The following is a 12,500-nucleotide window of genomic DNA, read 5'->3' as shown; positions in this document are numbered from 1 at the left end:
GAGGAGGAACAAGAGATCAACACGGAGAGAGAGAAGAGAGGAGGAACAAGAGATCAACATGGAGAGAGAGAAGAGAGGAGGAACAAGAGATCAACATGGAGAGAGAGAAGAGAGGAGGAACAAGAGATCAACATGGAGAGAGAGAAGAGAGGAGGAACAAGAGATCAGCACGGAGAGAGAGAAGAGAGGAGGAACAAGAGATCAGCACGGAGAGAGAGAAGAGAGGAGGAACAAGAGATCAGCACGGAGAGAGAGAAGAGAGGAGGAACAAGAGATCAGCACGGAGAGAGAGAAGAGAGGAGGAACAAGAGATCAACATGGAGAGAGAGAAGAGAGGAGGAACAAGAGATCAGCACGGAGAGAGAGAAGAGAGGAGGAACAAGAGATCAACACGGAGAGAGAGAAGAGAGGAGGAACAAGAGATCAACACGGAGAGAGAGAAGAGAGGAGGAACAAGAGATCAACACGGAGAGAGAGAAGAGAGGAGGAACAAGAGATCAACATGGAGAGAGAGAAGAGAGGAGGAACAAGAGATCAACACGGAGAGAGAGAAGAGAGGAGGAACAAGAGATCAACACAGAGAGAGAAGAGAGGAGGAACAAAAGGAGGTGAACAAGCCAAAGCAAAAGGAAAGTGGATTAGAGGAGATTCGGGAGCGACAGACACGGCGCTAGAGGGAGGAGAGAAGTTTGGCTGAAATGAAAAGCTGAGGGTGTCAGGGTGGTGTTGTGGTCTATTCCGTTGCCTACCAACACGGGGATCGCTGGTTTGAATCCCCGTGTTACCTCCGGCTTGGTCAAGATCCCCACATCTGGATCACACACACACACACACAGTCAAGATCTCCACATCTGGATCACACACACACACACACACACACACACACACACACACACACACACACACAGTCAAGATCCCCACATCTGGATCACACACACACACACAGTCAAGATCCCCACATCTGGATCACACACACACACAGTCAAGATCCCCAAATCTGGATCACACACACACACACACACACACACAGTCAAGATCTCCACATCTGGATCACACACACACACACACACACATACACACACAGTCAAGATCCCCACATCTGGATCACACACACACACACACACACACACACACACACACAGTCAAGATCCCCACATCTGGATCACACACACACAGTCAAGATCCCCACATCTGGATCACACACACACACACACAGTCAAGATCTCCACATCTGGATCACACACACACACACACACACACACACACACACACACACACAGTCAAGATCCCCACATCTGGATCACACACACACACAGTCAAGATCCCCACATCTGGATCACACACACACACACAGTCAAGATCTCCACATCTGGATCACACACACACACACACACACACACACACACACACACACACAGTCAAGATCCCCACATCTGGATCACACACACACACACACAGTCAAGATCCCCACATCTGGATCACACACACACACAGTCAAGATCCCCAAATCTGGATCACACACACACACACACACACACACACACACACACACACACACACACACACAGTCAAGATCTCCACATCTGGATCACACACACACACACACACACATACACACACAGTCAAGATCCCCACATCTGGATCACACACACACACACACACACACACACAGACACACACACACACACACACACACAGTCAAGATCCCCACATCTGGATCACACACACACAGTCAAGATCCCCACATCTGGATCACACACACACACACACAGTCAAGATCTCCACATCTGGATCACACACACACACACACACACACACACACACACACACACACACACACACACACACAGTCAAGATCCCCACATCTGGATCACACACACACACACACACACACAGTCAAGATCCCCACATCTGGATCACACACACACACACACAGTCAAGATCCCCAAATCTGGATCACACACACACACACACACACACACACACACACACACACACACACACACACACACACACACACACACACACACACAGTCAAGATCCCCACATCTGGATCACACACACACACAGTCAAGATCCCCACATCTGGATCACACACACACACACAGTCAAGATCCCCACATCTGGATCACACACACACACACAGTCAAGATCCCCAAATCTGGATCAAACACACACACACACACACACACACACACACACACAGTCAAGATCCCCAAATCTGAATCTCACACACACACACACACACACACACACACACACACACACACACACACACACACGTGTGAATATGTCGCACACATGCATAATGTGAATGCAAATGGGCGGCTCATCTTCGATCTGGGCGCCACCGCCACCGGTTGACGAAGGAGTCGGTGATAATTCAACACACCCATGAATCAAAGCCATGTTGAGGCGAAACTCAAGGTCATGCCGACAATACTGCACACTTTATTCAACCCACACGTGGCTGAAGCAAACTTGTGGAAGGAGGGCATGACTGAGTCAGCCTCCCAACTACAACCGTCCACATTTATGACAAAACCAACAGCAAGGTGGCGCTTTTTTCCTGCCTTTTCCCACCAGGACAAAAAGAGAGATTGTGTTTTTCTAGTTGTGTGTGCATTTTTGAATTTTTCATGCATGTCGGCATAATCAGAATCACACACACAGGAAATGAGCTGAAAACCTCTGTGTAACTGGCATCTCCCTCTCTTCTTCCCCGTATTACTGTTTCTCCCTCTCTCTCCCTCTCTCTCGTCTCCTACCCCCCCCCCACCCTCCGACACACACACCCTTCATTTATTTTTAGAGTTGTAGGAGATGAGAGAAAGCAGCTCCTCTGCAGCCTGTCAGTGAGCCAGCGGATGCCAGAGAGACAGAGACGTGGCGGGAGATAACCTGAAGGGGAAGAGAGGGTGAGAATGGGGGAAAGATGGAGAGAAGGTGGAGAGAGGATGAGGGGCTTGGCTTATGAGTTGGGCATGAAAAAAATGAAGGTTGAAGGAAAGGAAGGAAGGGAGAGAGGAAGGAAGGAAGGGAGGGTTCATTGCAGGGTTTGGTGGAGAAGAGAGAAGAGAGAGAGGCGACATCAGAGATGGGAGGGAGGGAGGGAGGGAGGGAGGGAGGGAGAGCGAGAGAGAGAGGGATAGAGGCTAGAGGAGGAGGGGGAGGGTTCAGAAAGGACTGTAGCAAAAGAATTGGGAGTCAAACAAGGGAAGGTGGGATTGCTTGATGTATGAGGTTCTGTGTGTGTGTGTGTGTGTGTGTGTGTGTGTGTGTGTGTGTGTGTGTGTGTGTGTGCGTGTGTGCGTGCGTGTGTGTGCAGACCTATGCAGTATGCTTGTGTGTACGTACACACATGCATACTGCATGTACGCATGTGCATTAGTATATCAGCATCCATGTCAGGATTTGCACACGTGCATTGTTGTACGAGAGTCTCTTTGTGTGTCCATGCACACACGGTTAAGTGGATGTGTATGTGTACATGCCCGTGTGTGTGCATGGGTACATTGTGTGTGTTTCTCTTTGCACTTGGCAGGCTGCTCCCACTATGGTTGTCAGACACCTCCCCTCCCCTCTGCGTCTCTCAGGAGCCCGGCCAGCGTTACCAGCCAGCTTGGTTTGGTCTGTTGCTAGGTTAAATGTTTACAACCAGTGGCGGCTGCTGCTAAAAATGTTGGGGGGGGGGCAATTTAGCTTGGTGCAGCACACCTGACAGTTGCTTTAACGTCCACACAGTCACTCACACAGTTATTAAGAAGGACAACGTAGCCTATAGCTTTTATCAGGGTTCATAGGTGGCGGATGATTGACAGTTGAGACGAGGCGTGGTGGTGGGTGTGAACATGATTGACAGCCACGAGAATTGTCCAATCACATTAGATCAAAACACATTAAAACAATACCAATTCACTGCCAATAAAAGTGGGAGGGGCGCAGTTGCACCCCCTGGAAAATCTGAAGAAACCAATCAGAGAGCAGCCTCAGGTCACCTGCTCGCCACAAGTTTGAGGGCTTACATAAAGTATCGTTTGGCCAGCGCCCCTCACCCAGGAAGTATATGTATTCAGACAGGAAGTATATGTATTCAGACAGAAACCAACCAAATACCGTTTGAACCAGTATTTAATGCTGCTGACAGGCGCTCACAGACTGACGACACTTTTATTCCATCACTATTTGCATCATACACCTACATTATATTTAACATGTTTAAGTAGAGTTTCATCTCTTGATGTTTGAAGGGGGCGGTGCCCCAGTGCCCTGTACTGGCCAGCTGCCACTGTTAACACCATTGTCAGAGAATCACAAGGCTGGGGTCCTCCAATCCTACACTCACCCCTGTGACTCAGGGTCATCTGTTATTTCCAAGTTGCTCCCTGTGATTACCAAACAGCAGCCATAGTTGTGTATGTAACATGGCTGTGGTCATTTGTGTCAGAGAGAAGCAGATGTGCTGACCATGGTGAAATAGCAGAATTGAAACTAAACTGGGCATCTGGGTAGTGTAGCAGTCTATTCTGTTGCCTACCAACACGGGGATCACCGGTTCGAATCCCCGTGTTACCTCCGGCTTGGTCGGGCGTCCCTACAGATACAACTGGCCGTGTCTGCGGGTGGGAAGCCGGATGTGGGTGTGTGTCCTGGTCGCTGCACTAGCGCCTCCTCTGGTCGGTCGGGGCGCCTGTTTGGGGGGAGGGGGAACCGGGGGGAATAGCGTGATCCTCCCACTTGCTACGTCCCCCTGGTGAAACTCCTCACTGTCAGGTGAAAAGAAGCGGCTGGTGACTCCACATGTATGGGAGGAGGCATGTGGTAGTCTGCAGCCTCCCCGGAGCAGCAGAGGGGGTGCAGCAGAGACCGGGACGGCTCAGAAGAGTGGGGTAATTGGCAAAGTACAATTGGAGAGAAAAAGGGGGGAAAATCCAAAAAGAAAGAACTGAAACTGAATGAGCCAGAGAGGTAGGTCATAAGCAGATCTGTGTGTGTCTGTGTGTGGTGGGGTTGGGGTGGTGTGGATGGTAGGATCCCTCTGATATACTTTTAACACTAGAATGACCAAGACGCTCATTTTGGCGGTTTTGGATTTTCAAAGATGAATAACTTTGTGGGAAAAAAAGCTACAGACCTGCCGCTCCCTGACTGCTACTGAAATTGCACATATATTTGCATTAAACTGAGTTTTACATCATTTTGACGCAAATATTTTACATTAAAATTAGTTTTATATCAATTGCACAAAAAAAGTTATGAAAAGATCTACCAAAAACGACCATGAGCGGTCAAATTGACCAGTGGTCATTTGCGTGTGATGGTGTGCGTCATGTAAGTACTTACGATGTGTGTTGTCGCGTCATTTCCTCGGTGAAGTTTGTTGCTCTGTCCTAGAAACACACTAGTGTCCTCCAGTGCAGAAAAATAGTCTAAACTTGATGTGTGACGATGTCCGGCAATATGTGTTTTCTGTTTTGTTTTTCAGGTTATATTTTCACTTTTTCAATTTTGCTATTCAAGTTCGACCATGTCTTTGTGAAGTTTAGATTGTTTAAAAATAGTATTAAAGTTGTTAAAAATGTCATTTTGGTGTCAGTTAGTTTCATAACAGCCACACTAACACATATGTAATGCATTAATGTCTCAGTTGGGTATTAACCTTGACAGAATATAGAGTTTAAGAAATACAGAGTGTAAATAGAGTGTAATTTGACAGTTCCACCTGACCCTGAGGACAGCTGAGCTCCCTCCCTGTTTTCCTCTCCCCTTCTTTCTTTTTTTCCCCTTCGGGTTTTCCCCCCTTTTCTTCCCAATTGTATCCGGCCAATTACCCCACTCTTCCAAGCTGCCCCGTTGTAATAGGCTCACAGCTTAACTGATTGTTCGAATTAAAAGTAACCTATATTTTCAAACGGATAAGGGAAATTTAATCCAACCTCGAACCTGTAGAATTATCCTTAAACTCAAAACATCTATACAAAACTAGATGGACATAATATGCTGTGGACCTTTGAAATCTGTGAAATATTCCTGTTCATTCACACTGCACCCCGCAGAGAAAAATGAAACACATAATCTGATTTCACGTGGCAGCTCACTGAGTCATAAAGCAGTGGGGTGGCGGTCAGGGCCACCAGGGCCACCAGGGCCGTCTCTGCTGGCCCTGTCAGACTCAAAACCACAAAGGGTTTTTCATAGTTAGACTGCCGTGTGCCTGAACCTCATTACGTGTTTTGTCGTGGGGCTGAGCAGGGATTTTCTACATCGTCTGCATGCATCACAGCTCTCGGACCAGCACCAGTGGTACTGCTAGCCTTTCCTTGAAGCCCAAAGTTACAAACTGATTCCAACTTGGAGTGACCGTTATCACCAGCATCAAATGCTGACGGGTAGTGCCAGAACGGCCCAGGGCCCTGCCCGGTATCGGTGCTAGCCCCGGTGTCATCGTTAACTTTCAGCATGAGCCCTTGGTGGGTTGTGAGCGACTAAGCGCAATGGCCGCTGCGTTCACAGCTACTGACGGTCTCGTTGCCGATCTGCTTCATGTTTTTGTGCGACTCTGGTAGGACTGTCTGCATTTATTTACAAGTTCTGCCAAACAGACTAAATACTGGATGAGTTCTGCAAGAGGGCTGCCACAAGTCTCTCCAGTGAGGTGGACCCTGAACTCCAGGTTGTGTGCACGTCTTACTAATGGAGCTGAGGACAGTGCACTGACGTCATCGTGGCTGTGCTTCACCGGATGTGTTGAAGCTGTGCCAGTGAGTGCCTGGTGACACTACACCCACTGTGGAAACTTGTCCATCATCTCCGCCAGGCGGTATGCACTTGATCGCGTGTGCTTGTCTGCTGAGAATCTCTCAAACTATTGGACCTACCAGCCTAAATTGTTTTGTGCTGTTATAACCACATGATAAAGAACCTCTCGTGGTTGCGGTGATTGAAAACCTTTGGAAAACATTTATTCTCACTATCGCTGCTCCCTCTCTACATGCACTCTCTAACTCGCTCCACCAGCGCGGCTCCGTCGCTGCACGCATGCACGCAGCTGACTTAGCTCGGCAGCGACAGAGCCCATGAGATATTCTGGGACGAGTGTCGAAAGTAAACGAGACGTCGATCAAATTTCGCAAATCATTCACTGCTGACCTCAGCACAGGAGCACCGCAGGAACCAAACATAATCCGCTTTAGTCACCTGGCTGGGGGATGAGACGCGGAAGTGCCTCCAACGTTAAAACTCCGCTATAAAAATACAATTTCAGGAGTAGCATTCATCACAGCCAGGGCTGGAAATCAGCTGCAACAAAACATAATCTGGGTTTCCTTACCATTTTTTTTTACTGCTTTAGAATGAACGTCATTTGCCTACATTCATTTTTCATCATGAAAACCAGGTGGGCTTAACACATCTGGAGTCTTTTAATAAGGGCCCTTTCTCCCGGTAGATGAAAAAGGGGATGGTTTGTCCCCAAGTCCAGGCACCGGAGAAGGGGAGATATGTCTGGCGGAGAGCTGCCCTCTTCTAGTTGTGTTTGTTTTTGTGCCATGTGGTGGTGTGCGTGTGCAGTCTGGTTGCCGAGTGACATAAAGGAAGATGGATGGTGATGCTGTGATAGCTGCTATAATGCACAGTGGTGCACTGTGGTTGTTGAAGCTCAGCTATCTTGGTGGTGCTGATCCAGTAGTATATATACTGTATTCTGTATGTGGCTGTGTTGGCTCTATCTGCACCCATATGAGAAATGTGTGTGTGTGTGTGTGTGTTTGGGGGGGGGCAGTTCGTTACTGAAGGCCCCGACTGAAACCCCACACTGTGCTACTGTAAATCAGTAATGTCAATTTCTTTTTGGAAGAGTCCCACTCCTACATTAGTGTAAAAAGCTTCAAAGGGAACTTTACTACTATGCGGTAGGAGAACTTTAATTTAGTAATACTTTTAGTGTGATTCCCAAGTGTATTCTGAGACACTTCATAACCACAAGGCATGGCTGGCCTATATAAGTAAGTAGAAGTGAGGTATGCAGCAATATCATGATGAAATGACAAACTGTCAGTACACTGACAATCACAGAGGCAATTATAAAGCACATGGTACTTCTCCATGTAATGGTATTATTCGACGTCGACGCCTCACCTGGTTGTGGTGCTCGATGCCCATACTGATGGTGTTGATGAGAATGGCAATCATAATCCCCCTGCTGAAATATTTGCTCTCCACGATGCCCCAAAGTTTCCTCCGCATTTCATCCCAGACATCCTTACAAAGTCCTATGCACGTCCTCCTGGTCTTTGCCCTCTCGTCTATGTGGTTCTCCTCCCTGTCTGTCTCTTCCACCGCCTCCTCGTCTTCCCTGTTGGAGGAACCTCCCGCAGCTCCTGCTCCCTCTTGGAGTGACAGCACACACAGGGCGCAGTCCTCGGGGCTCTGGCTGACAGACAGGGTGATAGAGTTGGCCAGCGGCTCGGAGCCATGCTCCGTCTTACTTTTGTGCGGACAGTGGGATACTGGAGTCAGAGACAGAGGGAGCAACAGGTGGAGGGAAAATAAGCAGGAAGAAAGAAGAGGAGGAAGTGGGATGAGAGGGGGAGACGAAAAAGAGGAGAAATTAGAAGAAACTGCTTTATTATTTTTTTATACATTTAAGTCCTGCAGAGCAATATCTGATATCGTATCAAGTTCAAATTAGCCGTTTAAGAAAAAATTCTGAATTTCTACAATGTGCCCTTTTCCTTGTTGGTTCAAACTATATTTAGGGTTGTTTATGGCGAATAAGCATGGGTGTATTATAGTAGAACTGGATACGGCGCCGCCGCTCAGCCTTGCAGCCAATTTTTTCCCAGTGGTCAGTCGCGGTATTGCAGCGAAAAATCCCCTGCGGCCCAAAACACGTTTCCCCCGTAGACCACCACTGTAAAAGTGCTGACAGGACACCTGCAGCGGTAACCATGGTCAGACATTACTCTCCCTATTGTAGGTTTTAAGCCATGGGGTTTCAATCTTTTTAAAGTTTTCCAAGGCCCAGAAAATGCTTTGTCTGCATGACGTCACGGCTGTTTACGAGCACTCAACGCGCGGTCATGTGGTGTCTCGGGAACGCGGATCTTCGCTAGGTTAAACAAACGCTGTCTGGATGAACATTATCTTCATTGTTGGTTGTGTTGCCATCTGTATAAATACATCCACGGTTTCAAGTCCCAAGTAAGTCCCGTACTAGTCTTATTATGCATCCATCAAGTCCACTAGCAGAGCATCCGTGAACGCGCAGCGCCGGACCCTGAATGGTTGATGCCAGATCCAACGTCTACTTCCGCGCCTACACCCCGTTGGATCTACTTCCGCGCCTACACCCCGTTGGATCTACTTCCGCGCCTACACCCCGTTGGATCTGGCATCAACCGCTCTGAACGCGGTTGGCTCGTTCTCATAGCCTGGAGGCATGATGGGAGCAACACTACTGCGCATATTCAGTGGGTCGCACGTACCCGGAAGTAACCCGGAAGCCAGAAACTGTTTCGGCGTATGCGCCGGGCGAGCAATTCTCATAGGAATGAACAGGCGCCATTTTCAGATCCGGCATCCAGTTTTACTGTAATACATCCATGTGAATAGGGATATAGCATAGATGCCCACTAATGAAAATATGGTAAAAAAAAACAAAAACAAATTAAGTGTACAGAAACTATGTGTTTGTGCAGAGGAGACACCAAGAAACGCCCTTTTGCATTAGAACAAAAACAACCAAAAGAAAAACAAAAAAACTAAAACTAAAACAAAAACACAACATACTTAGTAGTTAGGAAACAAAACAAATAAATACATATGAAGAATAAATTTAGAAGCAAAAAAAATGTCTTTACTGGACAACTAAATCTAAATGACAGCAGAACACTACGTACACGGGAAGGTGGAATGTCAACAAGATGCATAAAAACGGACGGAGGCCAAAGTAAAATAAGGACGAGATGAACTCGTACTGGAAGCGAGTGTGGTCATACCTTCACCTGTGTTTCTGCAGAAGTGCTTTGGTGCATGCATGGGTCTTTCACAGGTGTATGAGTGTTTAAAAGATCATGCGACAATGCAAGTTCAAGAAGAGAGGGGGGAAAAACACAGTGGCCCTCAATAAGCCTCAACTCATTCTGCTACTGTCGAAAACCTCACCCGAGTATAAAATGGCTGGAAATGACTCAAAAATGTACAAATAGAAACATGAGTATTCCCTCCTTGAGTATATCAAGTGGTTTGCAATATGTTTTCAGTCACTAATTTGAAATAAATTATAACTAATAATAATCAATTAATACATTATAATTTTATTAATATAATAATATATAATTATAATATATAACAATATATATAATATAATATATATAAATATAATATATAATAATATAATTTAATCTATCATTTCCATTTTAATAATTAATTAATAATGAATGATAATTAATAGATTATTTGAACACACCAACCAATATCAGATTATACAAAAGCAATCCACTAATGCATTATTCCATCCCACAGGGGCTAAATAGTCATCAATGCTCATCATTCCTTGTGACGGATTGGCGGCCTGTCCAGGGTGTCTCCCTCCCTGCCGCCCAATGACTGCTGGGATAGGCTCCAGCATCCCGCGACCCGACTTCAGATAAACAGCTTGGATAATGGGTGGATTGGATAATGGATCATTTGAAATATTCAGCTGCTATCTGTCGTCTGTGTCTTTCAAAATCAAAATATCACATGTTTTGAGGATTAAGAAATGAGTTCGGCAGCCCAGCTACTCACATCTCAGCTGCCTTGAATGATGCCGGTCACCGTTTGTATTGCCTCCTCCTCCGCCTCCCCGCCTGTTCCCCCTGCCCCCACCGGATGGTGGTGGCTTGCCCCTCAGTGTGTAGTAAAGTGCGACCGATCTCCTCTTGGCCTTGCGGAGGACATGGCACACCAGCTGGAAGATTTCCTCATAGCAGTCCCCTGGCTCTGCCATGCTGGCCAGGGTGGAGGAGGAGAGGCACTGTGCCCTCTGCTCCTGCATCAGCTGGTGCTCCCGCTGCTTGGTCTCAGAGAACTGGGTGGCGATAACCACCAGGCACAGGTTGATCATGAAGAATGAACCGATCTGGGCAGACAAACACCACCAAAAAAAAGCATTAGATCATTTGTAACAGAAACTTTAGGCAGGGTGGCGATTATAGGAAAAACAACATTTGGCAAGTGTAACACTATGGGTTTTAAGTGGGCTATATCTTGCTACATCTATGCAATAACAGCTAGGCCTATGGGATGACATCAGCAAGGAAAACACAATTATCCGTTACTCTTTACGTTACCTTCAATGGAAAAAAATCCAGTGCACAATAATGTAGTTCAATAATGGGTTACCTTTAGCTGAAGCAGATATTTCTCCTTTCGAATGAAAATTATGTTTCAAATACAAACTTGTTGTTTCTCATTAGTGAGAAGTTTACCCGAGCACTAGCTGATGCTTATAATGTGTGTCAATTCCCCTGTAGCAATGTTAGCACACAGGCTAAAGGTCTCTTAGGGCTAGCGTCCCACCAGACCGAGTCTGATCGGAGCACACAGATTAAGACAATAAATGCCCATAGCAGCGTTCAGAATGTCTCCACACTTCTTTCAGCATCACGTTCAGCATCTTTCAGTATCACGTTCAGCATCTTTCAGCATCACGTTCAGCATCTTTCAGCATCACGTTCAGCATCTTTCAGTATCACGTTCAGCATCTTTCAGCATCACGTTCAGCATCTTTCAGCATCACGTTCAGCATCACGTTCAGCATCTTTCAGCATCACGTTCAGCATCTTTCAGCATCACGTTCAGCATCTTTCAGCATCACGTTCAGCATCTTTCAGCATCACGTTCAGCATCTTTCAGCATCACGTTCAGCATCTTTCAGTATCACGTTCAGCATCTTTCAGCATTACGTTCAGCATCACGTTCAGCATCTTTCAGCATCACGTTCAGCATCTTTCAGCATCACGTTCAGCATCTTTCAGTATCACGTTCAGCATCTTTCAGCATCACGTTCAGCATCACGCTCAGCATCTTTCAGCATCACGTTCAGCATCTTTCAGCATCACGTTCAGCATCTTTCAGCAACACGTTCAGCATCTTTCAGTACCACGTTCAGCATCTTTCAGTATCACGTTCAGCATCTTTCAGCATCACGTTCAGCATCTTTCAGCATCACGTTCAGCATCTTTCAGCATCACGTTCAGCATCTTTCAGTATCACGTTCAGCATCTTTCAGCATCACGTTCAGCATCTTTCAGCATCACGTTCAGCATCTTTCAGCATCTTTCAGCATCATGTTCAGCATCTTTCAGTATCACGTTCAGCATCTTTCAGCATCACGTTCAGCATCACGCTCAGCATCTTTCAGCATCACGTTCAGCATCTTTCAGCATCACGTTCAGCATCTTTCAGTACCACGTTCAGCAACTTTCAGCATCACGTTCAGCATCTTTCAGTATCAC

The 12,500-nt window shown here is 46.7% G+C and overlaps 1 protein-coding gene across 1 annotated transcript in view; it reads right to left on the bottom strand.

The window, feature by feature from the left end:
• Positions 1-12,500, bottom strand: part of LOC130119999 (voltage-dependent T-type calcium channel subunit alpha-1I-like) — a 287,779-nt gene that overhangs the window by 123,045 nt on the left and 152,234 nt on the right. The window contains exons 8-9 of the mRNA XM_056288611.1: positions 10,789-11,122; positions 8,137-8,507 (exon numbers count right to left, since the gene is read on the bottom strand). Coding sequence (XP_056144586.1) covers positions 8,137-8,507; positions 10,789-11,122 — 705 coding nt within the window. The remainder of the gene's footprint in view (positions 1-8,136; positions 8,508-10,788; positions 11,123-12,500) is intronic.

The sequence above is a fragment of the Lampris incognitus genome, chromosome 10 (assembly GCF_029633865.1).
Source record: "Lampris incognitus isolate fLamInc1 chromosome 10, fLamInc1.hap2, whole genome shotgun sequence".
NCBI classification, from domain to species: domain Eukaryota; kingdom Metazoa; phylum Chordata; class Actinopteri; order Lampriformes; family Lampridae; genus Lampris; species Lampris incognitus.
This window is presented reverse-complemented; position numbering and strand designations above follow the sequence as displayed.